The sequence below is a fragment of the Neofelis nebulosa genome, chromosome 2, assembly GCF_028018385.1.
Source record: "Neofelis nebulosa isolate mNeoNeb1 chromosome 2, mNeoNeb1.pri, whole genome shotgun sequence".
Taxonomy (NCBI): domain Eukaryota; kingdom Metazoa; phylum Chordata; class Mammalia; order Carnivora; family Felidae; genus Neofelis; species Neofelis nebulosa.
Genome location: NC_080783.1, coordinates 124549933 through 124564302, shown reverse-complemented (window position 1 = coordinate 124564302; position 14370 = coordinate 124549933). Strand labels below are relative to the sequence as shown.

At 53.7% G+C, this 14370-nt stretch overlaps 1 protein-coding gene and 1 long non-coding RNA gene across 11 annotated transcripts in view; one reads left to right on the top strand and one right to left on the bottom strand.

Moving 5' to 3' along the window:
• SYT6 (synaptotagmin 6) overlaps positions 1–14370 on the bottom strand; it is a 66092-nt gene that overhangs the window by 40325 nt on the left and 11397 nt on the right. For 7 of the 9 annotated variants that reach the window (XR_009257809.1, XR_009257810.1, XM_058716143.1 and 4 more), the window contains exons 2-3: positions 13847–14195; positions 11764–12322 (exon numbers count right to left, since the gene is read on the bottom strand). Coding sequence is in view for 7 of the 9 variants with exons in the window: in XM_058716143.1 (XP_058572126.1) it covers positions 11764–12322; positions 13847–14195 (908 nt within the window). In the remaining 2 variants the exon portion in view is untranslated. The remainder of the gene's footprint in view (positions 1–11763; positions 12323–13846; positions 14196–14370) is intronic. The other 2 variants (XM_058716145.1, XM_058716146.1) reach the window with 1 other exon arrangement.
• Positions 5456–13982, top strand: LOC131504153 (uncharacterized). 2 transcript variants are annotated; one of them, XR_009257815.1, is made up of 3 exons: positions 5456–5927; positions 7727–7810; positions 13771–13982. It is a non-coding gene; the product is annotated as an uncharacterized LOC131504153 (long non-coding RNA). The 2 variants fall into 2 exon arrangements; XR_009257814.1 differs by lacking the exon at positions 13771–13982 and adding an exon at positions 9045–9356.

Below are 14370 nucleotides of genomic sequence, written 5' to 3'. Positions count from 1 at the left end.
TGAGGATGAATGGGGGCCAGATGGGCACGGGCTTTGCGGGGGAGGGAGGGTGGGGAATGCTGTCTGCTGGAGAGGCCACATATTTCTACATAGTTGCTGATGCTAAAATACCCTAGAAACACGCTAGCAACTGGACAAGGTTGACCTAGACCCCCTACGGCTAGCCCTGTCTCCTTCCTCCTCCAAAGGATAAATATTTATGTGCAATGGGGAGGCTTTGAAGTTGGGCTTAGTTGACTTTGGGTCTCAGGCACTGTGATAAATGGCCTCTCTTTCCTCCTTGGTTTTTGTGCTGACATTGCTTGTTGGTTTGCCTTATTTCTAGTCTCAGTGGAGACTAGAAGTTTCTTCCAAGCAAGAGGCTAACTGTGGGCAGTGAGAATGTGGTCTTTGCCATGTGCCCTTTGACACTTCGTGCCTTGGACTCCTGGTCATCTCTTGACCCTCTTCCTTGCAGGATTCAGAGACTCACAGGCATAGAACGAAGACAGCCAGTAGGCAATGACTTTGGAAGGGAAGGGGAGAGATGACGAGTGAGTAACAGAAACCAGGGCAAGAGAATTCCCCATAAAGGGCAGTAGCCAGAGCACAGGATGAGATCTTGGGTTTGGGGTCCAGATTTGCATGGACTCACCAAGCCACCCCAGACAAGCATGACCTCTCTGGTCATGACTTGATCATCTGGAGGAAGAGGACATGAGGCCAGATAGGTCATCTCTGAGGCCCTTTCCAACTCTGACCTTCCCCAAGTCCATGAGAACATGAAGTGCTAGCACTGTGGTCCACAGAAACCCCTCAGAGACTGCCCCAGTTCTCCCAAGATGGTTGCTATTCTGCTCATGGTTACATCCAGTGACCCCAGTCTCTGCACTTATGCCGATCTAGAGGATCCAGCACAGTCCCTTCCTCCTGAACTAATTCTGGAGTCTGAATGTCCTTGACAGTGTCCAGAGGGAAGGTTTGGCTGTTGCTTCCCTTGTGACCAAATAATCTCTCTCCAGGAGAAAATGTCACTGTGGGTTATCAGGTGATAGAAGCGACAAGACCAGTGCATATGCTCTGTGCGGCAAGGTGGGGGAAGCACAGAAAGTGCTCCAGTGTTAGCGGAATAGATTTTGGTTGATGCATGAGCTCGCTGCCTAATGATTTCCCATTCATTCTCGTGTAAGGCAAAGATTAGATATTTATACTATTGAGATGCGCAGCATACTAATGAAGTGCACAAGGGGCTGTGGCAGGGCAGGGGTGAAGCCGCGAGTGGAGGAGGGAGGCAGAGCAAGGCTCCAGTCCAGTTGCCAGTGGGAGCTGGGCTCTGCAGGAAGTGGAGTGGGCAGCGGGGCTGTCTGGATGCTAGGAATTTATCAAGGGTGAGCTCCACCGTTCTGAGCCTCTGGCAGCCTCTTAAGGCCGTATCCTCTGAAGCCTCGGGGAAGGCTCTCTTACCAAGAGAGAACACCCAAGGCCAGTGAAGCGGTTATTGAGCAACTCTGCTTACAGCCAGGTCAGGGCCCTGTCTGGACCAATTAGCTTTGTTTCGTAGCACCACAGGGGAAACCTTCAACCCCATGTACCCGAGAACGGCTCCTGGTCCCAGCTGGCTCAAGTGAGGGGGTGTGGAAGGGGCAGTGCGCACCCAGCACCTCTGCTGGAAGAACTCACAGACCTGGAGCACTGACGGGCATGCAGGGGCCCTGCTGCTGCTCTGGGAGTGTGTGCCGTCTCCCCAGCACGCTGCCTGTGCAATGGAGCTCGGACCCCACGCCCCACCTCTTCCCCTGGCTGGGCTCCTGATGGATTTTCAGCAGTCCTTGTCTAGGAAAGCCTCGGCCCTATTGGCCTCAGAACCTGGGACCTAGAAGGGTGAGCCACATTCTCAGGATCTGAGCTCTGAGCATGGAGGACCCCTGGGTGCACGCCCTTCCAGTGTCCTCCCGACATGAGCTCGGAGGGTAGGGTTGCGGTCCTGGCTCTGAGCTGGAAATGTTGCTCCTGGCTCTGATGCCCTCATCTGATCAAGACGTCCTTCCAGGGAGGAGGCCAGGCCCTGCCTCTCCTCCCTTCTTCATGGAGGAGAGCAAAGGAAAGACCCCACCCAGCTGTCCTCTGCACTGGCACGCAGGAGCGAGGTCTGGACATTTCTGCGCACCTGCCCGAGGGAGGGAGTGCAGGTCGAGAGCTCGGGGCTCAGCATTCCAGAGAAGAGTAAGGATAATAGGGCCAGGCCCAAGGGAGTGTGGGGGTAAATGAACATTAGCAGTCCCAGGGAGCAGCATTCAAACAAGGGAGCCTTGCAGCCCCTCTCGACCCGGGTGACCTCTGACCCAGGCGCAGGTCAGGCAGCCTGGAGGGCTCACTTGGGGCCCTGGCCGCTGAAACAGCGAGCAGGGATGACGGGCTTCATACATTATTCAGAGCATCTCCGGCAGAACGGCTTGGGGAGCAGTCTTCGCGGTTTGGGCAGGCAGCCCAGGCTGAGGCTTGCTCCCTCATACTTCCCGTGCCTTCTCTGTGACCCCAAATTGCCCCATGGGCCTCTTTTCGGAAGCTCTCCCTCTCTGCTTCTAGCCTGGCTTCGTCCTGCCTGCAAGAGTCCAGACACCTGGGAATTTAAGGCAGAATTCTAGGGATACTGAGCCTTTGTCGCAAACTCCTGATGGAGTGTTTTATTTTGGCCCGAGTTGCCCTGAATGGGCTGACGCCTCTCACCCCGCCCGCCATCCCAGCCTGGCCTTCCCCAAGGCATGACCCATGCCTGGAGCCAGCCTGACGACACACTGCCAAACCTTCTTAGTCCTTTAAATCACATTGGGAGGGCCAGTCGCTCTGGAAAATTCCCCTAAAATGGTACATCCCATGTCCCAATCTTCCACACGTGACCTCTTCCCCAGGTGGGCCCTTGTCACGTGATGTTGGGAAAAACGGGCAGGCCTCAGCGTGTCTCTTACTGGGACCACCTGATACCGTTGGTCTTTCCCTCTCATCCTGGAAACACTTTCTCTGTTTCCCAGGGTACCACTCTTCCCCGCTTTTCCTCCTACCTCACTGGCCCTTAGGGGTCTGTCATCTTTGCTGATTTTTCCTCCCAGTCCCCACAACGAGAGAGGACAGTCCCAAGGCTCAGTTTAAATGTGGGTCTCTAAACGTGGGATCGCAACTAGTCTCATGGCTTTTAATGCCATTTATATGCATTACATTTATTTTTTTTAATTAATTAATTAATTTTGAGAGAGAGAGACAGCAGGAGAGGGGTAGAGAGAGAGGGAGGGAAAGAATCTCAAGCAGGCTCCGTGCTGTCAGTGCAGAGCCTGACATGGGGCTTGATCCATGAACTGTGGGATCATGACCTGAGCCCGAAATTAAGAGTCCAAAACTCAACCGACTGAGCCACTCAGGTGCCCCTACATTTATTTCTTTAGCCAAGGCCTCTCTCTGGACCCTAGGCTCTATATCCAAGTTCCTATCCACCAACTCTGTTTGGATGTCCCAGAAGTATCTGGGACATATATCTGGGAATATAATGTGTGCAAATCTGAGCCTCTGATCTTCTCTCCAAATGGATCCTTCTTCCAGGATTCCCCGACTGTGAATGGTGAGTCCCTCCCGAGCTGCTCAAGCTGAAAACCTTGATTCTTCTCTTTCCCCATACCCCAAACCCTATGCCCAACCTGCCAGCAAATACTGCCTGCCAGTTCCGCTTTTACAATATATGCAGAGTCAAGCCAGGTCTTAGGTCTCCACCATTCTTGTGCAAGCCACCGCTGTCTCTTTTTTACGGCAATGGCCTCCCCACTGATTTCTCTGTCTTTGCCCTGGTTGTATAGTCTGCGCCTGACCTGCCAGCCACAGGGATAGTTAAAAATGTGTGACTGTGGAGCCCCACTAAGCTTTCCCACCCCTTTACTCCTCTCCTTTCGTCTTTTGCTCCACGCCCTCCCCGCCCACTTCCACTTCAGCCACACTGGCCCCCTGACTGCTCTCTGACCAAGCCAGGCGCCCTCCCATCTCAGGTTCCTTGCATTTGCCTTGCTCTCTGCCTGGACCTCTCTTCTTCCAGATATCTGCATGGCTCTCTCCTGGTCATCGTTCGGATCTACTCAGAGGGCACCTCTCGGGGAGGTCTCTCCTGACCAGCCTATCCCCCCCTCTTCCCCCGCCCACAATCCTTTCTTCAGACCACCCTCCCCACCATACTTCCCTGCTTTGCTTTCTCCACACTATCCTTCTGACGTACTGTTTGCCTCACCAACCCATTTGTGTCCCCCAACCCGAGTGTAATCACCTTGAGAGCAAGGACTTTGTTTAGCAGTGCAGCCCCTGGGCCCTGGACCACGCTCAGTGCCTCATGCACAGTGGGGACAGATCCCTGCCCGACTGTCCTTCCCCTTGCTTCCTCAGTCCTCTTTTCTCTTGGGTCTCCTCCTGATTCCTGCCCTTTGCTGGCCTCCTCCTCTGTGACTGTGGGTGTCCCCAAAGCTCAGCTTTTGCTCCCAACTTCTGCCGACCGTGCCCTCATCCCAATCACCCGCCCTCCATAATCACTTCAAACTATTGTGTTCTTTTGATTACATCGACTTGCTCTGACACCTTCCTTCACTCAGCAAGCGATAAGTTCCTTGAAAGCAAGGCCTCTATTTGCCCTTTCAGTTGTTCTTGGACCCACATAAGTTCTGTGAGGGATCCCTGAAGGTACCTAGAGCAGATGAAGATTCATCATGCTTCCCTCTTGTCCCGCCCACCTTCCAGCCGGGATGGCCCCGTGGGCCTGAGATCCAAGGTGCGAGCTGCATCGAACGGCCGGTCAATGAGCCTTGGGGAGGCTTCATCCCACGGTGATTTAATGAGTCACTGTGGATCAATTTCGCTGATTCTTTAGCTCTACTTGAAAAGGCCTTTTATGACTACCCTTGGATCTCATTTGACTTGAGTACGTGGGCGTGAGAAGGGGATACAACTGAACTCTTTTCTGGCGAGAGGCAACTGCATTCCAGGAGGCGAGCCTTCCTCAACATGCTGGGTTAGTGAGGACCTGCACGTCCCTTGGGATGGCAGAGCTGCCTCCCCCGTCAGACTATGAGGCTTTGAGGACAGGACTGGAGTTTAAGTCATCGAATTCCCAATGCTAAGCTGGTGCCCAGTATATAGTTAATTACACAAGTAGTCTGGCACGAAGGGAAAAAAAAAAACCAAAAAACAATCTGATGTGAGAGAAGTTCTTTCTGGATCCTTCCCCCAATCTGGAGAAAATAAAGAAACACACTCCCCTACCTCTGTTACCCCCACTTTTTAGCACGCCCTACCCTCACTGCCATCAAGGCCTAGCCTAAAACTCTCCTTTTCTGACTCTGATTTCTCTTCTCCACAACATTTTTGCACAGGGCTTGTAGTAGAGCATAGTTTTGTTGCAAGTGTCCTGAACTTGTCTGTCCCCAAGCATGTGCCGTGTGTGCAAGGGGGCTGAGGGGCCACTGGGTTTGCTCTAAGGTGCCCATTAGCCTGGGCACTCCGAGGCGAAGGGCTCTTTCTCTGCCACCCTTTCCACAGCCAGGTCAAGCTTCTACACCCAACAACTGCTCGGTGATGTAACTGACCACACACATTGGAAGCTCCATAAATGTTGGTTGAACAAAAGAGCCGTGAATGTCAGGCCACTTCCCACAGGAAGAATCCTGGGGAGATGGTAAAGGAGTCCCAGTGTCAGCACAAAAGCCGCCCCCTGGAATGAGAGGAAGGAGAGAACTTAACCAGGGCAAGGAGAAAACAAAGCTCTCTTCCAGATCCCTTGATGAGCTACACAATCTCAAGATCTGTCTTCTGCCCCAGGGAGCAATGTAATCCTGCTCCGCTCCAGCTGTGCAAGGAACACAGGCTTGGTTGAAGATCCCGATCTGAATCTTGGCTGGTTACCACCTTCTCTCCGGGTGACGCTGGTAAGTCACTTAACCTGATCCTTCATTTCTTTGTTTACAAAAAGGGGATAATAAGTCTTGTGGTGAGGATAAAATGTGATAAAGTTGTTTGTGCTCTAGGCCCCTGGTAGGAGCTCAAGTCAAGGGCCACCCCCCACTCCCCACCCCGGTAAACAGGGACGTGAAAGGAGGTGGATGAGGAGGGAGCTAAGTCCCCTCCACGGGACTGTGCCTCGTGGGAAAAGGAGGAAGACAGCTTGTTGGTGGGGAGTGGGGCTTCCTTGTGGCAGGAGCCCCCTGGAGGAAAGACGTCTCCCAGGGGCTTGAAGAGAGGACTGACTCTTACACTTCAGGGAGGAGAATTTGTCTGGAAATTCTGCCCAGTGGCCTGTTAACCTGAGCTTGAGGCCTCTCCTATGGGCACACTCCCAGGGACTGGGTAACTCTGCTCTGAAAGCAAGAGAGCCCCACACTTCTCAGTAAGACCAGCCAAGAATCTCAGAATCTCGGAAATTTGAAGCTGGTTTAACACTGAGTTAACTGCAGCTCAGAGGGGACAAGTCACTTTTCCAAGGTCACACAGAACACATATGGCATGGCTAAGACAAGAAATAAGAATGAGAATAACCAACAACCTGTCAGAATAGGCGGTCTGGACCCAAGTAAGGGGTCAGGTTTGAGAGTGGTACAGTGACCCACAGGCTGAGCTAGAAGGGAAGTCACTGTGACAATGGGGCTTAGGGGCTCTGTGACAGTGTTGACCTAGGCCTCTCAGGTATGTTTACTTTTTTTGAAATGTTAATTTATTTATTTTGAGAGAGAGAGAGAGAGCATGTACATGCACGCTCAAGTGGGGGAGGGGCAGAGAGAGAAGGGGAGAGAGAATCCCGAGCAGGCTCTGCGCTGTCAGCACAGAGCCCAATGCAGGGCTCAAACTCACCAAACGGTGAGATGGTGACCAGAGCTTAAATCAAGAAACTGACTGAGCCACCCAGGCGCCCCGACTTTTCTACATAAATATCGCTACAGGCGATCTACCTACCAGTATTATCCCGGTGTTGCTGATGTGGAAACCAAGGCACAATTTAGGTAAAGTCCCCGAGGTCTCAAAGCCAGAAAGAGCAGAAGCAAGAATACAACCCAGGTCTGTTTGGCACCAAAGCTCGAGCTCGCTCTGTACAGCCCTGCTCATTCCCAGGCTGGAGACTGTTCTGCCACATATGGCCTCTCTTCCTCCCCGTAGACTCTGAGCCCAGGGTCCCTGAGAGCACACCATCACCCCAAACAACCGTCACCCATGTGCACACACACCCAGACCTGCTCTCTCCGGCCTGTCAGGGACCTGGTAAGGCAGGAAGATGGCTGAGTCCGTTAATGCCACCAAGCACAACACATATTTATGGCCCCAATTACAGGCTTCACCTTCCCCCGCCACCAAGGAGCAGAAATAGCGACAGAACAGTTGTGTGCAGTGGGGTCTGAGGCCTCTGTAGCAATAACTACAAGATTACAGGGATGTTAGCAAACCCGGGTGACGGGGGCTCTATTATAATGATAAATCTACAGCTTTATATAGAAATAATGAGACTGGGGTAGAAGGTGGGGGAGGGAAGGGCAGAGGGATTTCAGCCAATCGAAGTTCTAGGCGGAGGGAAACCGGCAAGCCGCTGGGAACGCCCAGGAGACCACCAGGGGAGCTTAGTCAAGCCAGGCAGGAGTGGGGGCAGCAAGAGCACGGGGGAGGTGGGGGGGGGGGGGAGACCCCTGCCTGGGGCTGGAGTGGATTTAATGAACTTCCACGATTTCCTTCCACCTCTGAGCTCCTCGATTCAGTGGAACAGAAGAGGCCTCCAATGACTCTGGCACGTCTGGGTTGCTGGCTTCTCACTCTCCAGCCTGGCGAGGTGTGTGCAACCTCCATTGCTCCCAAGCTTCCCTCCAGAACAACGTGGGGGCGGTGAGGCAAATGTCCCTCGTGGCTTAAGATGTGCAATGAACATCTAGATTCCCCAGAAGTACACCTCCCTTTCACTAGCCTGGAAACTTCTTATTTCAGCGGTTGTGAGAAAACAGTAGGAATGTTCCAGGCTTTGCTACTTCACACCAACTTGGGCTGGAGCCAAAACGAGGGACACACCTGCCAGGGCTGAATGTGATACCCCAATGCAAGTGTAAGGACCAGCAAGGAGACAGCATTCACAGACTCACGCGACCTCAGAGCAGCCTCCTAAACCCCGATTCTCACAGTGCCTGTCCTCCCTAACCCGCGGGTCACTGACCCCCCACTTCAGTCCAGACCCTCTGATCCAACAGGTTAATCAACTTGCCGCTCCAGACACAAACCGTCTCCCTGAACCATACCTCTGAAGGGCTGGACAGGCTGCCTCTGTCCCTCAAGCCCGGCTCTAACCCAGTTTTCAAAATACTATTTGCCCTTCTCCAGGAAGCCTTCCCAGATTAACCATACCCGATTCCCATTGCTTCTTCAAGAATCCTTTCTTGGTGGGTGTACCAGTATATAGTTTTGATGGAATTAACTAAACCACTGGTCATTCAACAAGAAAGTGCTGATTCTCACGTTTGCAGAAAATGACACACTCAGCTCTGAGGAAAAATACAAGAGAAAGTCAAATGTGGGGCAAAAGGTATTCCTGAGCTATGCGGAGGACTTTGCAAGACTGAATATGATTCGGGACATATCTAGAGGAGCAATTTTGGTAGGAGCGGAAGGACTCAGAGAACTTTGGAAGGGGGATTGGTCTGGGTCAGGCAGAGCAGTGGGGAAAGGCCTGCCTGACAGTGGGAACCTTGTGAGCAAATGCAGGACGCAGGAATGTTAGCACACGCAGGGGAGCAGCCTTCAGGGCAGAGGTGCTGCCAGAGTTCTGAGCAGAGCAGGGCCTGAACGCCACTCTAGGAATGGAATCCAGCACGCAGGGGACATGGGAGTCCCTGTGCTCATCTGTACCACCCCCACCACGCTGGCTGCAGGATTTCACATGCACTCAGCGCTCATTCACAGTGACTATGACTTGTGCCTCTCTGGCCCCCAAATAATTACAATTTCAGAGTCAGCTCCAAAAAACAGGTAAAAGCACCGACCTTCTTATTTCTTACTTCCCTTTCCTCACCCTCCAGGAGGATGAGCCTACTCTCGAACGCCGGCCCACGGGAGGGGCTGTGGATTGGAGGGCCCCAAGGGCCTCCTGTTGGCAGAACATCAGCTCAGACTGCAAGCAGGACAGGGTGTGTGAGTCCAGGCACCTTCAGAAATTCCTGCACCTGGCCTCCCTGTGCTCCTGGTGACTATGCAAGCCCTTCTTCAATCAAACTAGACATACTTCCCCTCCCCATCTATCTTCATTCCTCCTTATCCGGGAAATACTCCTGGGCTGTCCCAACCTGCAGTTCCAACTTCACACAGAATACACTCTTCGTTACTTAGCGTTACTAACTGCTGCAGGGACGTGTCTTGTCTCCCTAATTCGATTGTACATTTCCGTGTGGGTCGAAGGGGCTGCCTTCGATCCCAGCCCCACTCACTCCCCAGTGCCTGGCACAGTGTTCTGCTTAGGAAGAGGACTGGAACAGTACTAACTGAGGATGATGACGATGGTGACTATCTACCCAACACCTTTTGGATGATCTGCCATTTTCTTTCTTTCTTACTTTTTTTAAAAAATTTTTTCAAAGTTTATTTATTTTTGAGAGACAGAGATAGAGCACGAGCAGGGGAGGGGCAGAGAGAGAGAAGGAGACACAGAATCCGAAGCAGGCTCCAGGCTCCGAGCTGTCAGCACACAGCCCAATGTGGGGCTCGAACTCACAAATGGTGAGATCATGACCTGAGCTGAAGTCGGATGCTTAACGGACTGAGCCACCCAGGCACCCAATGATCTGCCATTTTCTAAAGCTGGGCCGGGAGAGGGGGGGAGGGGATGAGGGCAAGGATAGCCAGAGAGTTCTAGTGTCTAGGAAGTTAGCTTCCCTATGAGGAGTGGGCTTAAGGCAACAACTGTCCATTCCAGGCCCAGGTGTTGCATCATACCTGGAGCTAAAGCCCAGGAGAGGGAGCAGAGGACCCTGGTAAGAGGCTGAGTCAAGCTCTTGCTTCCCCAGCCACTGGCCCTCACTCCTCCCTCTCTCGGAACCTCTGGGCTTCCACCTCAGCGTGGGAAGGACCACGCTGCTTTTCTCTACCTGTGCAGTCACCATAATGAAGCTGCTGCCTGATGAGACCACAAGGGAAGAGCTGCACCAGATGTAAACTTCATAGTGGTTTATAGAGCAGAGCTCTTGGGCTCGCCGGCGTGCAGCTGCTGTTCCAGCCCGCCCCGTCTGCCCGCCCCGTCTGCCAGGCCCCGCTGCTGGTGCTGCTCTTGGGGATTTCATGAAAGCAAAGGTGGGGGATGCACTGGGGGGTCGGACTGATCTGGTCAGAGTCAGCACCAGCTGGGAGAACGGGGTGTCTCAGAGTCCTTCCCTAGGGCAGAAACGGAGCCCACCAAGCTTCGAACAAATCAACTTTCTTATACTTTTCCCATCAGAGCAGGGCAGATTTTCCTGGCCTCTCTCCTCATAAATTCAACACATAGGGATACTGAGAACTGGCTGTTCAAAGGGAGAGTCTGCAGACCGAGTAGGGTCACCCCTGCCCCAGAGAAACAGTGCAAGAAGTATCCTGGGAGACACTCAACCAGCTAGCACTCAAGACCCAGACGTAAGGCCATTGGTATCTGATGGGTACACTCAACCTGGCTCTTAGCTGCCTGGATGGGCTTAGAGAGAGGCACATCACCCACACTTGTGGGATCTACACTGGGTGGACCAAAGGGCTCTGGATATGCCCTCCTCATTCTCTGTGCCAAACTTGTCCTCCCTCTGAAAAGCCAGCTTGAGCCTCAGCTCCTTGGTTAACTGCAGTTGATTGTGAATAGCTCGGCACCCCCTGTCCTACGTGTGGACTTGGGTTCCCTTCCAGGCTGGCCTCCGCCATCGCTCACACTGGCCTGGGCAGGCAATGCCTGAGAACAGGGGCTGTGTGGCAGTCACTAGTGTTGGTCACTAAGTTCTCCTCCTGGGCACACAGTAGGACTTCTTTGCCCTGCCCTCCCGAGTTGCCGTGTGTCTTGCTTTGGCTAATGAAATGTGAGTAGAAGTCACATGGATCGCTTCGCCACGGAAGCTTTAAGAAATAGTGCGTGGTTCGCCACCTCATTTGCCCTGATATGGTTCCTACGGGAGCACACCTCCAAACAGAGCCTCTGTCAGCCTGGACCCCTCAGTCATAAGGTAAAGCAGAAACCCAGCTGAGCCGCAGAGTGTGTGTAACCTGAACAAGAACTAAATCTCGGTTGCTTTAAGCTACCAAATCCTAGGATTATTTGTTGCTGCAACATAACGTCGTGCACCCTGATTAATATGCCCTGTTCCTGATTGCCTGTTCCAGGCTTCTCGTACACATGGATGCCCTTGGCAGATGCCGCTGTCTGAGTCAGTCTAGAGACATGGCCCGGTCCTTACCCATGATCAGAGAGGTAGATAACCCTACGGGGGGTAGACCTAAGGCCTAGCAGGTAGAGGGAACCGCCCCAGAACGTGTAATCAGAAGCAATGGACAAAAATTGTCTTCCCTGCCAACCCACGTGGGAGCTCAGCTGCCCCCACCCCACCCTGGGACGGAGTGCAAGGACTTCCCCAGGGTGGGCTGAGCCACTGCTCAGTTTCCAGAGTCCCCGCTTCACATCCCGAAGGGCAAAGGCCCACCTACCTCCAGGGGTGAGGGGGACCGGCACACACCCCACTCAACCCAGCACTAGGAATCCTCCAGAAGCCCAGGAGGCAAGGCTGTACTCACACTGGTGGCATACTGGATGTCCTTCCAGATGGAGGTTTCCCGGGACAGGTCGGAGGCCTCAAAGAGGTTGTCCAGGATGACCTCTCCGATCATGTCATGGCGGGAGAAACGGTCGAAGTCGAAGACGCTGAGATGCAGCTTGCGGTCTGCCAGCTCCTCGTAGGGCACGGGGAAGTGGAAGTTTTCGTCGAAGGTGGGGTTCAGGGTCTTGCGGTGCACCCGCGTCTGCAGCTTGCGTTTGCGATCAGGCAGGAGGTAGATCTTGACGTAGGGGTCAGAGCTGCCGCAAAAGTCCTTGGCGGGGAGGTCGAAGGCCCTGAGGATGCGCACGATCAGGGTCTCGCTCTCGTAGTCATAGCGCAGGCTGAAGTTGAGTTTCCCGCAGCTCTTGGCAGCCTCGGACTTGGCATCGTCCCCGTCCACCGATTTCTGCTTGTAGAGTTCGGGCTTGATGCGGCCAATGCTGGTGGGCTGCTCCGCCGCGGGGGGCAGCTCGTTGCCGTAGTCCACGCTGGACACGTGCATCTGCCGTGGCAGGTGGCGCTTGAAGGACGTGTGCCTGGCGGAGGGGGCAGAGATGGCGTGGTCAGGGATGGGGGCTGGGGGAAGGGCATGCAAGCCGACACCTCCCGCGGCCCTGGCTCATCCTACCCTTTGCAGGGGGCGGGGAGGGGCGGGCCTTTTCCTCCTGCTCGTGGACCCTTTCTCTCTCTGCACACACTTTGTGCCGGTGGCGGTGAGCGTCCCAAGTCTTAGCATGTGTGAGGTACTTGGAATGGGGCCTCGTATATCATAAGCTCGATACACGCTGCCTTTTGCTGTTATTTTCTTTTCTCTTTTTCCTGCTTGCTGTTTTCTACATTTCTTTCCTAGCAGATGTGACCCTGGTTCCCCCCTGACACCACGAGATCCCTTAGGAGAAGGACCATCCTTGCTTGCCCTGGTCCTTCGTCATCATCGCCACCGCTACCACTGCCACTGTAGTTACCATTTATTGGGCTTTGGAGCCGGACTGCACAGATTGGCTCTGTGAGTGTCTAGCCATGTGACCTTGGTCAGGTTGTTTAACTTCTCTTTGCCACAAAATGAGGATAATAAAAGTAGCAATTGCATAAGATTGCTGTGAGCACGAACTGGATTGATACATACAACAAGTACTTAGAACACAGCCAGGTGTAGAATAAGCCGTCTATCGTCAGCTCTCATGATCACACGGATTCTTTCATCGGCCCCGCACTGCAACCTTATGCGTCTTTAGCCCTACCGTATAGTCGGGAAAAGTGAGGCTTAAGAAAGGTGGGCAACCTGCCCAAGGTCAGATGATAAACTCTGAAACTGTGACCCCCAGCACTTTCATTCCTGGACTCCCATCTGAAGACCAGGTCTCCTTCCCTTCGGCTGGTCGCCTGGGAGCCTGGGGAGACACTGCAAGGACCCGGGAGCCCACCAGAGCCCTAGATAAGTACAATGCCTCATACTACATGCACCACTTCTTTTAAAACTGTTTCTGAATGTTGAAGAGGTGTTTGTCATTGTGTGGTGGTGGTGGCTTTTTTTTTGTTATTGTTCCGCTTTATTCTGTTTTCAGTTAAAGAATGCCGCGTATACAGCTGCCGTCTTGCAGGGGACTCTGTCGAAGGTCACAGAGGAATCCTCATTCTCAAAGTGTTAGGAACCTCTTGTCTCCTCTCCCATGCGCCGCAGACTCTGTGAGGCTTTGCTGGCATATCCCTAGACACACCATGAACTTTTATGCCTCTGGGCCTTTGCATTTTCTCTTCCCTCTGCCCGGCAATCTCGCCTTTGCTCCCAACACCCAGCACCCCCCCACCCACGCACGTCCCAGTGCACACCGCAGAGCACAGCTCCCTGACTCAAAGGTTCCCCTTGCCTGCAGCCTTTCCCAGTGCCCACCCCCTAGTCGGTTACCCATCACAGAGCACATCCTCTGCTATAGTGTCCAGTCCAACCATAGGTGTTCTCATTTCCGGTCTCTGCACCCCACAGGCTGGAATCACATCAATGTATTGGATAAGGGAATGTGGAGGCGTGGAGGTTAGGGAAGGGAGACGTCCGCCCTCACCTGGTAGACGATGCTGGCTCTGTGGTCTGTCGCTGCAGCCGCGTGTGACGCATGATGTGCTCCTTGACCGACATCTGCACCTCGGCCGGGATATCTGGGGACGTGTGGCTGATCTTCACGGCCGCCTCTAGGAAGCCCAGGCTGTTGGTGTCCTTCAGCTTGTCCGCCATGTTGCCTCCGGAGCTGGGGCTCTGGGGGGCCTCCGGGGGAGGGCTAGCAGAAGCGGGACTGGAGGCCTCCTTGTTCCTCCAGGGCATCCAGCACAGCTTCCAAAAGAGAAAGAGAAAAACTGCCACCAGGGCCACGCCACACACAATAACTACCACTGCGAGGAGGCTGACAGAGGTGCCTGGGCGCGGCATGAGCCAGGGCAGGGAGGGACAGAGACAGACAGAGGCGGCGGAGAAGCAGGAAGGGGCGGTTGGAGAAGGGGGCACACAGAAGGGACAAAGACGGAAGAAGAGAAAAGAATGGTCATGAGAAAGCTGCCAGCCGGGAGAGGCGGTTTTAGGGCTGACGCTCCA